At 37.0% G+C, this 20,661-nt stretch overlaps 5 protein-coding genes across 5 annotated transcripts; 3 read left to right on the top strand and 2 right to left on the bottom strand.

Moving 5' to 3' along the window:
• Window positions 523–3,622, bottom strand: LOC18771999 (lipid phosphate phosphatase gamma, chloroplastic). The gene is made up of 2 exons (XM_007205792.2): window positions 2,602–3,622; window positions 523–873 (listed from the first exon to the last, which is right to left on the bottom strand). The coding sequence occupies exon 1, from the start codon at window positions 3,287–3,289 to the stop codon at window positions 2,621–2,623; it is 669 nt and encodes a 222-aa protein (XP_007205854.1). The 5' UTR covers window positions 3,290–3,622; the 3' UTR covers window positions 523–873; window positions 2,602–2,620.
• Window positions 4,162–9,177, top strand: LOC18773678 (importin subunit alpha-9). Its single transcript, XM_007204936.2, has 11 exons — window positions 4,162–4,466; window positions 4,893–5,112; window positions 5,329–5,482; window positions 5,840–5,942; window positions 6,209–6,393; window positions 6,738–6,817; window positions 6,940–7,090; window positions 7,803–7,884; window positions 8,008–8,066; window positions 8,146–8,460; window positions 8,737–9,177. Exons 1-11 carry the CDS (start codon window positions 4,412–4,414, stop codon window positions 8,899–8,901), a joined length of 1,569 nt encoding a protein of 522 aa, XP_007204998.1. The 5' UTR covers window positions 4,162–4,411; the 3' UTR covers window positions 8,902–9,177.
• On the top strand, window positions 9,576–14,042 carry LOC109949788 (DEAD-box ATP-dependent RNA helicase 57). The gene is made up of 12 exons (XM_020566104.1): window positions 9,576–9,757; window positions 9,846–9,984; window positions 10,073–10,194; window positions 10,290–10,381; window positions 10,582–10,678; window positions 10,875–10,955; window positions 11,034–11,266; window positions 11,471–11,665; window positions 11,743–11,833; window positions 12,305–12,427; window positions 12,861–13,011; window positions 13,533–14,042. Exons 1-12 carry the CDS (start codon window positions 9,677–9,679, stop codon window positions 13,865–13,867), a joined length of 1,740 nt encoding a protein of 579 aa, XP_020421693.1. The 5' UTR covers window positions 9,576–9,676; the 3' UTR covers window positions 13,868–14,042.
• On the bottom strand, window positions 13,977–16,861 carry LOC18772400 (pentatricopeptide repeat-containing protein At3g53360, mitochondrial). The gene has a single exon (XM_020566103.1). The coding sequence runs from the start codon at window positions 16,698–16,700 to the stop codon at window positions 14,421–14,423; it is 2,280 nt and encodes a 759-aa protein (XP_020421692.1). The 5' UTR covers window positions 16,701–16,861; the 3' UTR covers window positions 13,977–14,420.
• On the top strand, window positions 17,698–20,553 carry LOC18772129 (probable beta-1,4-xylosyltransferase IRX9). Its single transcript, XM_007205356.2, has 3 exons — window positions 17,698–18,676; window positions 19,267–19,495; window positions 20,146–20,553. The coding sequence occupies exons 1-3, from the start codon at window positions 17,973–17,975 to the stop codon at window positions 20,296–20,298; spliced, it is 1,086 nt and encodes a 361-aa protein (XP_007205418.1). The 5' UTR covers window positions 17,698–17,972; the 3' UTR covers window positions 20,299–20,553.

Here is a 20,661-nt window from a genome sequence, read left to right as displayed (position 1 = left end):
ATTTTGTCAATTTTGCAGGACATTAATTATCTTGACGGACAAGTTCATGTTCGAAATTTCCACCATATTTATCGAGAGACTAATTTTACAGCAGATTTGGGTCATTCTCAACCTCAACCAACCATTTGGACTTCACATTTTTCCTTTTTTTGTAATTTGTAAAGTTTTATATGATACTCGAAATCTAAAAGTCCGTCACAAACTCTCGTTGTAATTTACTTTTGTACTAAAAAAAAAAAAAGGAAGCCCAAGAATACCAGTAAAAGCACCAAACGATCACATGATTCTTTTGACATGATGGCCTCCTTATCCTTCATTAGTGGGCCACTTTTGGTTTATGTAAAAATTTCGTCCAATGTATCACATGCACCCTAGTTCGAAGAGCATTTCCGTCAATGTCTCTCATAGGAAAAACTTTTACATGTGAAAAACAAAATAAAAATCCTGAATCAATGGATACTAAAATTGTTGCTGCATTGGAGTCGAGCACAAGAGAACTGTAAAGCAACTAGATTCTGAGGCTTAGAGAACCATAATGCATTCACAAATTCATGAACCATGTAATTGGAAAACAATTTATGCAACTTCTATTCCATGTGTGTGATGAACAAACATGTTAAAAATTGTCCACTAACGGTAACTAAAGTTTCTCAATCTATAACAGTCTGTTCCAACACGGTAGAACTTCAGATATCACAACATGCTCTCTTTTTTCTAATACTGGAGCAATCTGAACTCCAAGCGATCCATCTAACTGACTTCTAGTACAATTATTATCTGAATCAAGTGATGCAAACCGAATGATAAATATTTAATCATCTCGTTGATACACGCAGTAGCCAAACACTTGGACAGAGATCTTGAGCAACTTACCTGGAGAGAAAAGGAAAAGAAAAGCGTTTAACGTTATATGTGAATACCAAAAGATTTAACCAAACATAGACACACCCACACAGAGCAAACAACATATGTAATGTTCTCAAACATGAATAACATTGTCAAAGGATCTCAAGGAGATATAAAAATTGCTTAGTCATCCATGACACAAGCAAGTTTAAACTTTCAAATCAACTGGATAGGAGACCCAATAATCATATGTCATATATGAAATTATATAAGATATGCCATTATGTATTTCTTAGAACTCAACTCATAATATAGTAGATGAACAAAGAGCCTCAGTGTCTTCAACTCATAGGCCATTATCATTATCTAAAAAGCCTACAGTATATTCGACTTGGATTTCTGTTCCCACGGTTTCACCCCATAGTAGGTGAACAAAGCAAATTACTAAAATTCCTCAATTAGGTCCTTGATACTACACTAACTTGTTACAAAATCATCCGTTTCTAATACTAATCTTTCTTGACTTGCCACATTCAGCTCAGCAGACTTATTAAACACCTAAATCATAATATGAACAAATGGGCACACTACCACATTTCACCATTTCAAACAAAATGCAAGTACTTAATGGATTATGGAACATAACTTTCAGCACTCTTATCCTAAACCCTAATAAATAAAAACTCTTTATCTATTCTGCTAAATTGTTGGGAACCAATCTTTAAACACTTACACTTTCAACACTTCAACTAAAGAATCACCATTATATTTGAGAAGAGAGCATGAGAAAAGGTGAAGACCCATTTCAGCATACAAATTATATTGAACATCCTTCTTGAATCACAATTATCACTATGATCACGAGTCATGATCAAGTGAACCATATTCCACAAAAACAAAGAAAAAACCCCAAAATACAGAGGACAACAAGAAAGAAAATAACAAAACTAATACCATGAAAATAATGCATACTAACTTATTAATCAACTACTGGTAACAATTTCAATCTCTAAATAAGCCTGCAAAAAGGGTCATAGATGGGAATATAAAAAGGCTTTGGATGCTGAGAAAAGCCTAGCAGCATCGTACAGGAGGTGTAGGTCCATCTTGCCTTCACCTGATTTCTTAGTCCCCAACTAATTCTACAATCTTCGACCAAAAAAAAAAACTAATTCTACAATCTATGTTTAATGACCCCCTTACTGTAAACATAGGTCATTTCAGTTATGGTACTTCTCAATATAGAAGATACAATAAGTTGGATCATTTGATGAAGTTTTCTGTTTTTATTGTAGGTATTTCCTTAGTGATTATCTTAAATTAATTTACAAATGTTTATCCAAATTGTAGTGGCCTCTATAGCTAGGTTATTCTATTCAGGTTATGCAAACTTGTTAATGAGTGTGGTATATATATATAATACACTACAGGTCATCTTTTCTGCTAGATCCCCTCTGAAGCTAAAGGGTTATGAATCACAAAAAAATATACAACGTAATGCAGTAAGATAAATCTAATATCAAAAGAGGTATTCTATGAAGCTTATCTTTATAACCTTTGAGGTTCTGCATACACTAGGATTGCTATAACAATTTCTATAAAAAGATATTACATATAATTACATCTTGAATTGAAGTTAAACCCAAGGTAGAACCAATCATAACACAATTTGTTTGTTGGTGAAAATCACAACACAATTTTCAGTAGCACAATTCAGGAATTTAAAACGTAAAGACATGTTCATATTCCACATACCTAGATGAGTTTTCATCAATCAGTTACTCTTGGCAGCCAGTTTGTTCCTAGCATCCCTGGCATTGTCATACTCGAACTTCAACACATTGGGTATATGAGAAGTATCCTTGATGTAAAACGCTCTCCCAAACCAGCTCTCTTCGATAACCGGAAAGTAAGAGTAAAGCACAGAATTCACAACCCAAAACCACAGAGCCCCAAGAAAAACTCCCAAAGCGGAACCAGCAAGCACCTGAGCCACAGTGTGGTAACCCAAATACACCCGCGAATACATAGTGAGCAAAGCCAAAGCCCAAGGCAAAAAAATCACAGTAAACTTGTTCTTCGTGTGCCAGAGCCCAATCCCTTTATACGTCATGAGGGTGAAGTAGATAGCAAAGAAGAACATGTACTGAGAGTGGCTCGAAGGCCATCCATGCGAATCACACATCTCAAGCAGAGCGCAGGTCTCGGGCCGAGCTTGCTGGACCGATGTCTTGATGAACTCGTTGACGAACTGAGAAATTATGAGGCCCAGAGCGAAGAACATGCCTTGGAGCTCGCGGCGGAAGATGAAGTGAGAGACGAACCCACCGAGGCTTATGAAGACTGGGACCAGAGAAATCCATGCCAGGAAGTAACCCAGTTTGTCACCCCTCTGGTACCTCACGTGGGTCAATGTCACAGCTTTGTGTGATGGCAAAGCCATGGCGGAGAACCCAAAAGAGGCACAGAATTCTGGGTTTTGGGTAGAAATTGAATCCAAGTTTCTGGGAAGAGTGATTGAGAAAAGGTGTTTGATCGGATCTGGGTTGTGAAGGAGTGCGAATTTTGAGAGAAAGGAAAGGGTTTGAGGTGGGTATTGAGTAAAATCTGAGCTCAGGGGATGTGAGAGAGTTGAGAAATTGGATGGTAGGTATGGTGGTGGCGGAGAATTGGTGAAGACGATGGATTTTGATGTGGATTGTTTGTTTCTCGATAAACCGTTGACGCTCGAACTTTTTTATCTTTTGCTTTTGTAAACGGTCGGGAAAAGAACCGCCACCATGCGTGGACCCGGGAAAGAGTGGAAACTGGAGAGGCCCGTAATGGATTAGGGCTTTGTGGTTAAGCCTTAGGCCCAGCCCATCAAAATTACCTCAAAACTTTAGGCCCTCATTATTTCACAACGGCTCGACTACCAATTACATATAATTATGTGCCTATCATTCTCTTCACGTGACATTATGAGAGAAATATAATTAACAATTGCTCTTTGTTTTCTATAGTAGGTTCATCAACCACACCGTATAGCCAACATCATCATCCGCTCCTCATCCTCATGAAGTCATATTTTAAAGTCTATATACCAAATCAATTACAAAAATACATGTTGTGTTCATCTAGCATATTATTCAGCATGGATAATTAGTGAGTTTTAAATAAAATTCAAATGGCCAGATACGTTGAATGATCATATCGAAAATTGTATACTTGTATGCATCAATTGCATTTGCAAATCCGTCTCTAGATGAGAAGTGCCCTTTATATAGAGCATCATCTCAACAACCTTCTCTCCAATTGCAACAAAATAACACCCTAACCAGAAGTAAAGGTTGTCTTATTTTTGGTCAAATTTGAAATGAAACATTAGTCATTTCATTTATTTTTGTGAGAAATATTTTGTTGGTTAAAATATGAACACTTTTGAATAGGTAGAACATCCACATCAGCCCCACCGCGCGGCACACCTCATTACCTCCTAAATCTCTGTTTCTTCACATTCAAAACCCTCCTCCTACATTAGCTCGAAGTCTTCAGCTAAATTCGACGCTCTCTCTCTATTTCTATAATGGCTGATGATAATATGGCTCCTCCTCACAGAAGGGAACCTGTCAAGTCTTCAGGTGCGTTCTTCATCGCATTACTTTAATTGCTGTAAACCTTCTCTTGGGTTGCTGAGAAAATTAGGGAAACAACTAGGAGAAGAAAAATTCTTGGACTTTATGTTATATGCTTGTATTAGGTCTCTGTGATTTATGGGTTCGGTTTATGTAAGTCATATTTGGAATTGGGGCAGTTGAGTGGAGTGTTGGTTATGGTTTCTGAGAAACCAAATAAAAATTTTCTCGTCGTCCAAGCAGACTAGGAAGCAATTCAATGTTCAATAAGAAGACAAAGGCATTAGTTTTATTGGGGTTCTGTTCGTTAGGCGTCCTAAACCACTTAAGAATTAGATAATAGGAGACCTAACAGACAAATTTTGATGCTTTATAAATTCTGTTGGAGCTGTATTGAGTTATGTTGCAAAGTGCTGATTATATGGTATATAGTTGTGAATCTTGCGGGACAGCGAAGGCGGCAGCAAGCAATTACAATAGGAAAGGAAAGAAGAGAATCTCTTGTGCGTGCGAAGCGCTTATGCAGAGTGGGGACTAGTGGTGATCCTGATGTTCCCTCCGACAGTGAAATGATGATTGATGAAGATCAATCGATCTTGGAGGCTCAAACTTCTTCAGCAGTGGAAGAGTTGAAGTCTGCAGTTGCATATCAGTACGTGAATCTAATTTCTGTACATGAATATTGTGGGATATAAATTGAAAAGGGTGACAACCCTCCTGAGAATTTTAGAGGAATATGAGGCTCTATTTTGTGATATGGAAATTTGGATCCCCTCATTAAAACTCTATGGATGTTGGATTATGTGAGCATGAATCTTCTTTGACGGTTTCTTCAAGCCCATTTAACACCATTTTGTTTAATTTGTAGGGGGAAAGGTGCATTGCAAAAGAAGGTGAGTGCCCTTCGTGAGCTCAGACGCTTACTGTCAAGATCAGAATTCCCTCCTGTTGAAGCTGCTCTTAAAGCTGGAGCAATACCTTTACTAGTGCAATGTCTTTCATTTGGCTCTCCAGATGAACAGGTCCAGCCACTCAGTTGATTTTATTATTCCTAACTAGTATGGGAATATTATTCTCAGCATAAAGTGCTGATAAGTAGTGCTTGTTTGGAACTTTGCCAAGAATGAAAGAGAAAGAAAGAACTTCGATTTTATTTTCTGTTAGGTTCTAGTTATATAGAAGACTTCAGAAGTTCGGGTTAATCTTGCACTATACTCCATTCGTTTCTTAAAACCTATAAGATACACTATGGAGTTTGTGCAGTAAAGTATATCACATCTTCCAGAGCATGCTTGCAGCAATCATTTGGAATTAGTAAAGTCTTAAGGAAGAATTGAGGATATATTATGACTGTTTCAACTTTGCTTGATTTGATGCAGTTGCTTGAGGCAGCTTGGTGCCTTACAAACATAGCGGCAGGGAAACCTGAGGAAACGAAAGCTTTGTTGCCTGCTTTGCCGTTGATTGTTGCTCATCTTGGAGGTTTGTAATGGCCTATGTGCTCTTTTGAGATACCAATAAACAATTAATCTCTCCTATTTAATTTTCTTATCGTTGTTGGTAGGTTATACCAAAATTTTTGGCTATAGTCTGATATTTGCTTAAGTGATTGTAAGGTACCACTTAATCTTTGAAGTAGCACTTCAAAGTTGAGATCATGACATGTGATACTTAGCTCACAAGTTTAAGCTGTTTTTGATCAGATGGCTGCTTTTGATATTGCATCTATAGTTGTGCTTCTTTTGCAGAAAAGAGTTCATTGCCGGTTGCTGAGCAGTGTGCATGGGCGTTGGGAAACGTTGCTGGTGAAGGAGAAGAGCTGAGAAATATTTTGCTATCTCAAGGTGCCTTACCACCTCTTGCCCGAATGATGCTTCCAGACAAGGGTTCAACCGTGAGAACAGCTGCTTGGGCACTCTCAAACCTAATCAAGGTTCAAAACCATTCACCTCATGAACAATTTTATAACACACATGCACATGTTCTTCACAAGTCACACTCTTTCGATTTCCAATGGCCTGTTTTCCCACTTGCCTGATTCTTATCTTCAAATTAGTGTGACATTCAGGGTCCCCCTGTATTCCCACCGTTAGTGTGTGTTTTTCATTTTATTTTTCATTGTATTTTTTGTTAGTTCTTAATAATGTATCACCATCAATGTGGACTTACATATTATGTGTGAGCGGGGGGATGGATGTCCAGGTGTAGTTCTAGGTGCAAATTCTTTCGAATTTCAAGTACGACTTACAATATAACATCTGTTTGCTAAAAATGCAGGGACCCAATCCAAAGGCTGCAACGGAGCTCATTAGAGTTGATGGGGTATTGGATGCAATTATTCGGCATTTGAGAAAAGCGTAATTTCATCACTTTATATATATTAGTTAATTCTGGTCGTCATGATTTGTTGCTATTTAACTTTTGGATCACCTTCCTTGCTTATGACTAGTGTGTACTGATAAGCTTCTCTTATATTCAGAGATGATGAGTTAGCAACTGAAGTAGCGTGGGTGGTTGTGTATCTATCAGCCCTTTCAAATCTTGCTACCAGTATGCTAGTAAAGAGTGATGTCCTTCAACTGCTTGTGGAAAGATTGGCAACATCCAATAGTTTGCAGTTGCTTATTCCGGTAAAGTGGAATATAATTGAATAGATAAGCTCTGTATTGACCTTCTCTTTCTTTAGATAATGGCTGTGGAGCAACAATTTGTATCATATTGCAGGTTAAATGATTTGCATTTTTAATGTTATATTTGAGTAATTGCTGTAAGAGTCCAAGTTATTCATTCGCTGCTTCTTATTTCTTATCTGTATGGCTGCACTTGTTCTGATATGCAGAAATTTTCCCCCGTCCCCCCATTCTTTGGAAATTGTGTACCTTATGCGAATTGTCTATGAAGTACCCATTGTCCCCTACCCTGCCCTAACCCAGAAGAAAATCACATTCTATGTGTTTCTTGACCTTTGAGATGCTGCCTTATTTTATCCTGGTAATAGATTATAAAAAATGGGCGCTCAAGAATCATGGTGAATGTCTCTAATTGTACATTGTTTTTTGTGTACTTGTATCTCTTTTAATGCGGAATTGCCAAGGGAGTATAGAGAAGTATGGCATGGTTCCGTTGTTGAACTCTCTACAACTGTGTGCTTTTAGTTACCATGTCTCATACCTTAAAAGTTCTTCTTACTGTAAGGTATGGCATCAATAATGTATGATCTACTATCTTGGGTTCATCCATTCATGAGAACATGGCATTGTATAACTTTTTGGGGCACATGGTTTTAAGATGTTTTAATATTTTCTAGGGTGTGGATTGTACTGACAAATGGTTTCCATCTAGGTGCTAAGAAGTTTGGGCAATCTTATAGCTGGTGATTCACAGACAACCCATGCTGTTATTGTTCCTGGGCATGAAGTCACAGGCCAGTGAACTACTCCTGCTTCTTTGATGGGGAATTTTATTCTGATCACATATTTATTTAAGACCTTTTTTTTTAATAGAAAAAATAAGACCATTCACTTACGTATAATGATGGCATTTTCAGGAAACATCATAGAAGTCCTGGTGAAATGTTTGAACAGTGAGCACCGGGTCCTGAAGAAGGTATATCAGCTTGTCTTTAATGTTATGAGATGGATCTTATTATGACCCGTACTTATTCAAAGTTCAACCATTAATGTAGGAAGCAGCTTGGGTGCTATCTAATATTGCGGCTGGTTCTATAGAACACAAGCGGTTGATATATTCAAGTGAGGCGGTGCCATTGCTATTACGCCTTCTTTCCACAGCACCATTTGATATAAGAAAGGAAGTAGCATATGTGCTAGGAAACCTCTGTGTTTCTCCTATTTCACCTACAGAAGGTGATGGAAAACCAAACCTGATTCTGGAGCACCTGGTTTCACTTGTTGGTAGAGGATGCCTTCCTGGTTTCATTGATTTGGTTAACTCTGCTGATACTGAAGCTGCCAGACTAGGACTGCAATTCACCGAACTGGTAAGGAGACATCTTTTTAAATTTGGAGGTGAATTATACTTTTTACTTGTTGGCAAGTTTATATAATATGGTACATCGGAAAATTGGTTGTATTAATACCGAATGGTGATTTATTGTTTACTTTTCATTTTGATGTTGTATGTCATAGTGTTGTACCGTAAATTAGTGTCTACCACTCCCAAAGAAGTCCTTCACAACTTACCCATGGTAAATGTACTTCATCTTAAAAAAAGAAGTGAATACAAATAACAGTTGTTAAATTACTTGTTCATGCAGGTTTTGAGAGGGATGCCACATGGTGAGGGCCCAAAGCTTGTTGAGAAAGAGAATGGGATTGAAGCAATGGAAAGGTTTCAGTTCCACGAAAACGAAGACTTGAGAAATATGGCAAATAGTCTGGTGGATAAGTACTTTGGGGAGGACTATGGGCTTGATGAATAGGCAGAAGTGATGATGTAATGTTGTAAGTGATGTAAAATTTTGATGATGAAGTGGTTTCTCGTTAAATGCGAGAAAAAGGAATACAAAGCTTCTTGTTTTTTCTTGTTTCAAATTTCTGTTGTCTTTTAACTTTTGATAAGAGGGATTTCAATTTTCTCCACAACTTTTCTCCACAGTTATCCTTTGATAATTTCAACATTTTCTGCTCTCAAGTTTCTAAACAAGGATTCAATGTGTATAAGTTGGAATTATAAATGTATCATTATCATTTTCTATTGTTAATCGCCCTCGTGATCTTGAATTTTTCTTTGATGGTGGTGACCATAGGCTCATAGCCATGGTCAGTGGAGCTTCTAGAAACTGTTTATGAATTTTCACATTCCTTTAAAAATAAAAAAATAAAAAATTCCCATCAAAGAATGTGAGCGAATACTTAGGACCAAGCTTCGAATAGTTATTAATCCAGTGATATTTTTCTTTTTAGTGTTCGAAGATGTTCAAAGTTCGAATTTATTTTCTCCCTGATAAAAGAAGGAAAGAAAATTTTAAAATGGCTAATGCAATTTCAAGTAAATATTTGGGCCAGCATTGTAATTTTACAAAGTTAAAGGATGTCCATGTAATTTACGAAAAGCAACGATTTAGTAATAACACTGGCGGAGAAGAGCAAGGGTTTAACGACTTCTCATAAACCCGCAAATTCTAACAGAGCCTTTGCTTCACTGTCGCCAACTCGCCGCCTGCTACCTACAACGAATCAAAGAGGCTAAATCTCATGGAAGAAGGCACTTCGTTTTTGTTCGCCGGCGTCAGCTTCAACCGGAAGAAGTTCGCCGTCGATTTCTCCAGATTCCAGGTCCGATTCTTCTCTTCTAGAAAACAAAAAGTATTTGTATTATTATTTTCTACTCATTTGTTAATTTGAATTTTCAATTTTGATTCAGAAGAAGAAAGAGAGTGAGAAAACGATAGAAGATTTGAGCTTCCTTGAAATTGCAAAACCTGAAGCAGAGCAGGAGGAGGAGGAAGAGGAGGAGCCAGTGGTGCCTGTTAAGAAGAGGAAGCGGAAGGCGGAAGTATCCGGTAATTTTCGCTTTTTTTGTTGAATTTTTATGCCATTGAAGCCCTAGGATTTGTGCTTATGATTTGTATGGTTTTGTGATGAAAATAGAGCCTGTGGAGGGAATCAGTGTGTTTAAGACCTCAAAATCAGCTAAGGCAGCGAAGAAAGAGATAGAGAAACCTCTCATTGAACGCTCGGAGCAGAAAAAGAAGTTAAATAAGCAACTTGAGGTTCTTATTCTCTCCCTCAATCTTCTTCCGGATTGCTAATTTCTTTGTGTTCTTAAATTAAAGTTCATGGTTTTTTCCTTTTCTTCATGATTCAGCGTGATTCATTATTGAGAAAGGATCATAACATTCATGTGTCCGGGAATAACATTCCTTCGCCGCTTGAGAATTTTTCGGAACTAAGCTCAAGGTATTCTTGTCTTTTTTCTTTTTCTTTTTGTAGTTTTTAGGTATGCCATGCATATATTGTACCATTTTTTGAGCTCAACATCAGAGAATTCTTGTGTAGATGATTTGTTGTTGTGAATGCTGAATACCCTTTCTTGTTTTTAGTTGTTGATCTACTAACCAATATGACTGGAAATGAGAATTAGTCTTGATTATTTACAGATATGGATGTGAATCATATTTACTTCGCAATTTGGCTGAACTTGGATTTAAAGAACCAACACCAATCCAAAGGCAGGCTATTCCAGTCCTCTTATCTGTATGGTCTCTTATTTTATGCTATCTGCTACTCTTGTGGATTTTACTTTGTTGTTTTTTTAAAAGAAATCACCAGTTGATTATGAAGGCTTTAGTTTCAGAAGAACTTCAGCATGAGTTGACATCTGGTTTTAAAAGATGTGTTGATAATAATTATTGTCTGCACTGATAGCGGTTTTGTCATCATTTTCTATTAGGGCCGGGAATGCTTTGCTTGTGCTCCAACAGGATCTGGAAAAACCCTTGCTTTTGTTTGCCCCATGCTTATGAAACTTAAGGTATTGCTCGTGCATTCAACTGTTTCTGCAAAATGTTGATGCCTGAGTTTCTCTGATGAAAGTTTTCCATATAACCAGCATGCATCTAAGGATGGCATCCGAGCTGTTATTCTTTGTCCTACACGTGAATTAGCTGATCAGACAACCAGAGAGTGCAAAAAGATGGCAAAAGGAAATAAATTCTACATCAAGTTAATGACTAAAGAGTTTGCAAGAAATTCTGATTTTTCAAAAAGACCTTGTGATATACTCATTTCTACTCCACTTCGTTTACGGTTGGCTATCCGGAAAAAAAAGGTTGATTTAAGCAGGTGCGTTTGATGATGAATTTATTCTTATTTTGTTCATACAAACTCAAGGAGGCTGGTAGAAACAAGAAATCAATGTGTACAATTAATGATTTTGGTGCCAAAATGAGCAAATGAATTTGAAATGAATGACAAGACTAGTTAATCGCAAAAACCATGGATACGTTGTTTTTTTTTCCTCATGAGTTTTTTTTTGTTGTTGTGCAGGGTTGAGTATCTGGTGTTGGATGAGTCTGATAAGTTATTTGAGCTTGGCTTGTTAAAGCAGATTGATTCTGTGGTCAAAGCATGTTCAAACCCTTCAATAATACGATCCTTGTTTAGTGCTACCTTACCTGATTTCGTTGAAGAGCTTGCACGCACTATAATGCATGATGCTGTTCGAGTTATCATTGGCAGGAAGTAAGTTCAACTTTATGTTGTTGAAAATCTTTGAGTGGTTCCATTGACTTACATATTTCTTTGTACGTTTCATACAGAAATACTGCTTCCGAGACTATCAAGCAAAAACTGGTTTTTGCTGGAAGTGAAGAAGGGAAACTTTTAGCACTTCGTCAAAGCTTTGCAGAGGTATGCTTTTATTGTTTGTGCTATTGAGAAAGCTTGGTTATATTCACAACCTTTTCTAAGTAGCAAATAGAGGATCCTATTGATGATATGAAATACAGTTTTTTACAAGTCCTCATTGTGTATCAAATAGTATTTTAAAGGGTACTTCGTACAATTTTGTACCTCGTGTTATTTAAATAAGGCCATTATCTGGTGTAGGTCCTGCCCTGGAATACACAATTGATAATGGAGTACAAGAGAGGCAATTTTTAAAAATGCTATGGGCTCTAATGGAACATCCAAACTAGGAATTTTTTGCAAGATTTAACCAAATATTAGTTACTATGTGTGCACCAATTATCTAAGTTTCCTTAGCATGCTATATATATGCAGTAGGCATATATCTTTTGTTAGTATAACACTTCCTGACTTTCAGTTGTATCAATTCGATCTGTTGACCAATTTCTTGTTATTGTTTTATCTTGTTAGTAGAGTCTGAATCCACCAGTGTTGATATTTGTACAAAGCAAGGAGCGAGCTAAGGAACTCTATGGAGAACTGTTGTTTGAGAACATAAGAGTTAGTGCCATACATTCTGATTTGTCGCAAACACAGGTAATTCTATACCATCTGTTTTCAGATGACCAGCCTTAACCCTAATATGGATTACTTATGTCGGCCCCCCGTTATAATTTGCATACCATTCCACTCAACATAAGTGTATAATAAATGAAAGAAAACTCTTAACTGATGGTCAAACCTGATTAAGCACTTGTTTTTCTGGCCTCATGTAAAAGGCTGGACCTAGATATCTGTGTGCCCTGGTGAGGTTTGTGTGGAATTAAGAAAGAACTTGAATTTTGACGTTGTGTTTCTTACATGTTCATGTTGCGTTTGAATTCCAATTCCATTACTAGTACTTGGGCCCGTGTAATGTTTAGTCTTTTATAACTGTATATCATTAGCCCATGTTAATATACTTTAGTATTTCTATATACTTGAACAGTAATTTCCATCTCCTTTATGCTAATTCTTGGATGGAATACAGCGAGAAAATGCTGTTGATGACTTCAGAGCTGGAAAAACATGGGTTTTAATTGCCACTGATGTTATTGCTCGTGGTATGGATTTCAAAGGTGTCAACTGTGTGATTAATTATGACTTTCCAGATTCTGCTGCTGCTTACATTCACAGGATTGGTATGTCTCTCCTTTATCGCATTGAATGTAACCTATGTACATAAATTTGGGAAATGTTAAGCTTATAAAGATAAATAATTTATTTTAGACAAGAAATTTATTGAAAATTAATATCATGAATACTTTCTGGAACGTCTTGGGAGAAAATTTAGTTGATAATTAGTTTAAAAACCCGTATAACAAAAATGATATAGGTTTTGGGGTTTGTTTGATTCGAATTTTTTTGGTTGATTCAACTATCAGTACATCATTTGCAGAGTTTATTAATCAAATTGAAGCATTTCTCTTTTTTACTGACCTGATCTTTAACTCTGAAATTTATTGCATGAATATCTGTTGCCTATGTTTTGCAACTTCTCTTTTATTGTAAATGCTTTACGTAGTTACTTGGTCATATTACACTTTTTCCCCCACAGAAGTAGTGCAAGGCTACTTCATGTTATTGAATAAACTAGTTGATTTGGTTTTTGGGGAAAGAATTTATGGGGTCATTGAATCTGAGTTTGTAATTTTCCATGAAGGTCGATGTGGAAGAGCAGGGAGGAGTGGAGAAGCTATTACTTTCTACACAGAGGCAGATATTCCATATTTACGGAATATAGCTAATGTGATGTCCGCATCAGGTTGTGAGGTTCCGTCTTGGGCCATGGCCTTGCGCAAACAGAAGTGGAAAAAGCACCGTCCCGGAAGAGAATCAATATCAACTCAACCGAAAGATGAGCAAGAATCTACCAACAAAAAAAAGAAGAAAGATGAGCAAGAATCTATCAACAAAAAAAAGAGAAGAAAGATGAGCAAGAATAGAGCAATTGTCGGAGGTAGGGAGTTATCTCTAGTCGACAGTTCCAAAACATAGATTTCTTGTAAACCAGATTTTGCATTTTTTGACTTCGAGGCAACCTTTTGTTATAGATGAATTTCATTGGCAAAACGGATGATGATATTTGTTATTGGCTATTGGAGAGTTGGGGATACTGTACGGATGATAATGTATAACGATTATTATTTACAAATTGAAGTTGCAAACAAAATTGATCCATTAAACAAAAGGGTCCATTAATAGTTGCAAACTATTAGATGGCTAGTAAATCCATTAAACAGTTGTAGAAGAACCAACACAAGTGAGATAGTCAACTCAACCGGGTAAAACAGTGCATGTCCTTGTGGACTTATGACACTGACCTTAATGTCCTCACCTGCACATGTCGCCCCCCCACCAATCATCTTTCTGAAGTTCATAGTTTTGAGCTTTGAACTTTGGGAACCAGAAAAGCAATCTTATTGATATGCAGCATTTAACGACTGATGCAATCTTGTTTAGACTAAAACTTTCAGATGATCCTGGTATCGCTTTCCTTCGTTTTCGGAAACACTAGATATAAGTTGACTTCAAGTTTGTTACTTGAAGCCTACGCCTGAAGTGGGTCATAACCATCATCCAGCATCTGCAACCACAACTCTTCTAGCATTGCATATATTTTACCCCTCTCAGGATGCAGACTATCTTCAACAAAAAATACATGGGTCCTATCCTTAACCTCAATCCAGCTCTGACCTGGAACTTTCCTAACATCCCTTTCTCTCATCAAGTTCCTCAATCTGGCAACTTCAACCCAACTTCCAGAAGAAGCATGGATGTTGCAAAGTAACACAAGAGCAGCAGAATTGGAGGGATCTACTTTTAGTATGTTCTCTGCAGCTCGTTTTCCAATCTCAACATTCCCACGGGTTTTGCAGGCAGCTAGTAGAGTCTTCCATACCAAAATATCTGGTTCGAATTCCATTTGCTCGATGAATGCCTCTGCTTCATGTAAGCATCCAGCACGAGCAAGTAAGTCAACCATACAAGAACAGTGCTCTCTTGTCGGTACAATTCCATGTTCGGATTCCATTGTCTTATACAATTGCCACCCTTCTTCTACCAACCCAATATGACTACATGCAGTAAGGACACCCACCAGTGTAACTTCATTTGGTTTTATACCCAATCCTTTCATTGTTTTAAAAAGTTCAAGAGCTTCCTCTCCATATCCAAACTGAGCATAACCCACAATCAAACTACTCCACGAGACAACATCTGGATTCTCCATCAAACCGAAGAGATTTTGGGCACTTCCAAGTGATCCACATTTTGTATACATGTCAATCAATCCATTGGTGATAGTAACATCAAGCACAAGGCCACTTTTTATAGTAAAGCAATGAATCTGATTCCCAACCTCTAGAGATGCTATATTTGCGCATGCTCCAATGACATTCTTCAAAGTAATATAATCAGGCTTAATTTCAGAACTACACATTAACTTCAACAATCTGAAAACTTCTCCAGCCTGGTTGTGTTGCATACATGAGGTAATAATAGCATTCCACGAAACTGAATCAGTGTGGTTTCTTATATCTTCAAACACAATAAATGCATCATAGAGATTTGAGCACTTTGCATACATGGTTAACAAAGCGTTGCACACAATAACAATACAGTCAAATGCCCTTTTGATAAGGTAGGAGTGAACCTGCCTACCCTGATAGAGTGTTGAAGGGCTTGTGCAAGCAGAAAGTATGGAGAGAACACTAATTTCGTCAGGGACCAGTCCCTTATGCCGCATCTGAGAAAAGAACGATATTGCTTCATTAGCATCTCCACCATTGGAAAATCCAGAAATAATTGCATTCCAAGACACTAAATCAGGCCTCTCGATCTGATAAAATACTGTTCTTGCGGATTCTAAATACCCACATTTTGCATACATGTCACAAAGAGAGCATCCAGCAAAAATGTCTCTCCCCAAACCAAATTTTATGCACATCCCATGCATCTGCTTTCCATATTCCGGTTGAAGAAGGCTGCTACACGCACTGAAAGCACTTCCAAATATGAACTCATTTGGCTGGTGAGCACCCTCACAGAGCATCTCTTTGAAATGACCCAAAGATTCTTTGTCATAACCAAGTTGGGAAAACCCTGCAATCATTGAGCCCCAAGAAATTAAGTCCTTTGTTTGAACATGAGAAAATACATCAAAGGCATCTGCAATTAGACCAAACTTTGTGTACATTGAAGTAAGGGCATTCTGTGCAATAGAGTGAGAACCAGTTTCAGATTTAAGAACATGAGCATGCACTTGTCTCCCCAACCATGCATTGCCCAGACCAGAGCAAGCTTTTATTATGCTTCCAAATGTGAAGTGGTCAGGCCTGCAACCTGATCTCAGCATTTCAAAATACAATTCAATGGCTTTATCCTCTTGCTTATTCTGTGAGTGCCCAGAAATAAGTGAAGTCCAAGAAACCACATTTCTCTCGGGCATTGCATCGAAAACCTTTCCTGCATCCTTGACTGACCCGCATTTTCCATACATGTTAAGAATGTGATTGTAAAGAATAATGTCTGGCTCACATTTGGATGCCAAAATATGATCATGGATTTTCCTACCATGGTCAAGAGACCTTAGAAATGAGCAAGCAGAAACCAAATCGGCATAAGTGCTGGGAAATATTTGGAAATTGGTGTTCCCTTCCAAAAATTCAAATGCTTGAAGAGCTTCTTTGTAAAGCTTTTGCCTGCACAGGGAGCTTATGTAGTCATTGCTACACTGTTGGTTCTTGAACTTTGGTAAAAGAATCGAAGGTAGACTTGGCTGACTATAATGGAATGTCAACGGCAGTGGGGCTTTGAATCTTTTCATCATGGTCAAAGGAGGACAAAGATTTTCTGTCTGTTTTTAGCTCTGATAAAAATAACAGGTTCACTCTCCGTGCACCCAAATTTAATCAGAAACTGAAACACATAAAAAAAAAAAGAACCATATAAGCTCAACTCAGCAGACCAACTCAGTAAGCGCTAATTAATGGTTTCTTCAAATGTCAGGAATGTGTGGTAGAATTTTTATCAGCAAACCCATAACAATGACATAGGTCCATAATCAAAAAAACATCATTAACATCTTGTCTCTCAAATGAGTGACCAATTGAGCTTGGACTTTCAATTAATCCATCATTAACAAGGGTCCTAATCCTCCTAAAATTCTTGATGTTATGAAGTGAAATATTCTTCTGTCTTGCAAAATTCTTACGACTCATAACACCACGTTTTACTTTGGATGTTATGTCATATGCGAGTCTATGACATCTGTCCCTTATCCTCATCAACCTTGTGACTCATGATCATCATCGGATTAATATTATTATTATTATTATTTTCCTTGAACATTTTTCTGTCACACCAAACAGAAAACCAATATAATAAAGAAAAATCAAATTTGTTCCAATTGTTTAAAATGGTATCCATAATCCAATGTTTAAAAACACCTTAATTAGTTTTATTAACTAGTTCCCTGTGGCTTGGAACCACATGTCTGAATTTCATCAACTTAATTACCATTTCCCATAATCCAAATGCATACAGCTCAAATTTTGAATTACCACAACATGGATCAGATCATTTAACCTTGCAGACTTTCCTAGTCACTTTGATCCTTTTTTTTTCTTTTTCTTTTTTCTTGGTAGGCTCCAAATTGCAAACCAAATCCAAAAACAAGAGCAATCGGTTGAATTTTGATACCAATTAGTTGATAGGTAACATCCCAACAACTATTTGGTGCAGAGACAGCAACTCAAGCCCTCACTTCTATTTCTCTCCAACTTTCTTTTACTTGAAGCGACAACAACATGTGAAGCAAATTCCTCAAAAACAAAAACAATGCACTTTGTGTTTGCCAGTACCAATCATAAGGAAGTTAGCTCTTCTTTTTTTTTTTCTTTCTAATAAATAAACCCCTTTTCTGTAGAAACCAACCTGATCTAAATGTTCAAATATAAATTCCCACCTTATATATATTTTACTGATATACTAATTTCTATATAGCCTATGACCAAAACCCACCAAAATTCAGTAACCATTGTACCAAATTTAATAGCTTTAAGCCTTGAAAACCAGCTGGTCTGGTTTTAGCTTTGAAGAAATGGGGATCACAGAAAGATCAAAGAAGAGGGTCCACCTATGGAAGAAAGCTGTGGTCCATTTTGCTTTGTGTTTTGTCATGGGGTTCTTCACAGGATTTGCTCCAACGGGTAAGGCTTCGATTTTCGCTAGACCTGCTGTGATCTCCACAAATATATCAGACCACCTTTCGCCGCGGCCAGTAGAATCGCCTCAACAAGTAGCAGCAGACGTTAATAGAAGTTTGATGGCAGAGACACCAATTGTGGCAATGGCAGCTGCCCCTGCAAGGCCTAAAGAGCATACCGAAAACTCTAGATTCATATCAGAGAAAGAAGAACAACAAGAAGAAGAGAAAGAACCCAAGTTGACACCAAGAAGGTTCATAATCATTGTGACTCCAACAAGCACAAAAAACAAATTTAAAAGTGTGCTTTTGAGAAGATTGGCTAACACTATAAGATTGGTTCCTCAGCCATTGTTGTGGATTGTGGTGGAAGCAAAAACAGAATCAAATGGAGTGTCTGAAGCTCTCAGGAAAACAGGGATTATGTATAGGCATTTGGTTTTCAAGGAGAATTTCACAGACACAGAGGCGGAAATGGATCATCAGAGGAACATTGCACTTAAGCACATTGAGCAGCACAAACTAAGTGGGATTGTTCACTTTGCTGGCCTTTCTAATGTCTATGATCTTGGCTTCTTCGACCAGCTCAGAGAAATTGAGTATGTAAATTCTTAATTCCTTCTTTTTTTTTCTTTCGTTCAATTAAAATTCTTTAGCTATGAATTTTGCTTAGCTTTATGATCTTACATTTATTTTTTCTTGGACGTAAGAACGTATGGTTCTATGGCTGGAGGGATGGAGGTTTCAAAGTTTTGAGTAGCTTTTAAGAGAAAAAAATGTTTGGGTATGCTTGCCGGAAAAGGGAAAAAAAGTATCCCTATGGACTAACAAGTTGTGATTTGTTAAGTTTTTTTGGACTTTACCAATATACTATGATGCATGCCTAGTTTTCTTATAGTGGGATCTATATACATTAACGGTTGATAATTATTCATGTGCATGCGGACGACTGTTGTCGGAACTTCTCAACGAACTATACTAAGACATATTGCTAAGGAAGGACAATTTGTCTAATCATTTGATTCTGACTCAACTATATAATTCTCTAGTTTATTAGTTAAGCAAAATGGAAAGATTAACTACATGATTGGTATTAAAAAATCCTTTGATGCAATGGTGAGGTAATAGAAACTTATTGAAAGAAAGAATCTTTGGGTTATTAAACAATGCTTCGTTTGTACATTTGTAGGGTTTTTGGGACATGGCCCATGGCACTACTTGCAGCAAACAGAGAGAAAGTGATCATTGAAGGGCCTGTGTGTGATTCTTCACAAGTCATAGGATGGCATTTGAAGAAAATGAACAACCAAACAGATCCAAGACCTCCCATTCACATTTCAAGTTTTGCATTCAATAGTTCAATTCTTTGGGACCCTGAGAGATGGGGTCGCACTTCATCGCTTCAAAGCTCCTCTCAGGTATTCATTCCATCTAAATTTTTATAAGTTTAACAAGTCCATGCATGAGGTTAAATGTTGCGTTATCTCGTAGAGTAGTTTTCTCCGGTTTCAAATTAGAATCGTTATTTATATGGAATCGTACATGCATATAAATAGCATCTTAATTTACAATCTAATAATATAACATGTCTTATAACCGCCGATGTGTTTTCTTATCTTATCTTGTAAAAAGTGGAACTTTTTGACATTTGGTACCTACACCACGCAAACAGATATCATATACTTATTAAAAAAAAGGTCATTATCATAAAGGAAATGTGTCGTTAATATGGTGCAGCTGGGTCCTGTCCTGTCACACCAACCTGTTAGAATATTTCTTCCCTTTGAATAAATAAAATGGTTTAGTAGAGGTTTGGCAAACCTCCAACCTTTTTTGAACCATTATTTTACAAAGACTTGGATGAAATGTTACGAAAGCTTACACTCTTCAAATAATTAATCATGCTTAAAGCAAAGTACAAAAGATTATAAGAACGAATGAGATATCTAAACCAGTCGTATCTATAAGCATATGTTACTGACCAAATTAATTAATTTATTTTTATTTGGGTTTATAGAAAAAAAAACATTGTGAGCTCATGTTCTTTTGATTGCTGTTTTCCAAACAGAATTCAATCAAATTTGTGAAAGAAGTGGTTCTTGAAGATGAGACAAAACTGAAGGGAATCCCACCAGAAGACTGTTCCAAGATCATGCTTTGGTCTCTTCGTTTTCATGCTGCTGGAGGAGCCACAACCACCAAACACCAAATCAATCAATGAAAAAGGCAAGTTTTAGTCGGTGGGAAAATTAACAAAAGAAAAAAGAAAAGAAAATACTCGACCATTTTGTTTTTCTTTGTCGTGTAATTGTTATAATTTTATTCATTCTCTTCTTTAGTTTTGTAATAGGTTTTTACACCTCCAGTACTTTCTTGTTACCAAAAAATATAGCTTAAAACCATTGAATCCATGTTATACGAGTTACCTTTGTTCCAATTTATAGTAAACTGTCAACTTGGATATTCTTTTATTTTATTCTTTCGGGTATATAAATATCCTCTCTTCACAAACGTGGGTTACACCAGTTGGTCAAGACAGTGTGTCTGCCCCTTGCATTTGAGTTTGAACTCACTTTCCGTATAT

The sequence above is a fragment of the Prunus persica genome, chromosome G6 (genome assembly GCF_000346465.2).
Source record: "Prunus persica cultivar Lovell chromosome G6, Prunus_persica_NCBIv2, whole genome shotgun sequence".
Classification (NCBI taxonomy): domain Eukaryota; kingdom Viridiplantae; phylum Streptophyta; class Magnoliopsida; order Rosales; family Rosaceae; genus Prunus; species Prunus persica.
Note: the sequence above shows the minus strand (reverse complement) of the source record. Positions and strands in the feature narration are given on the sequence as shown.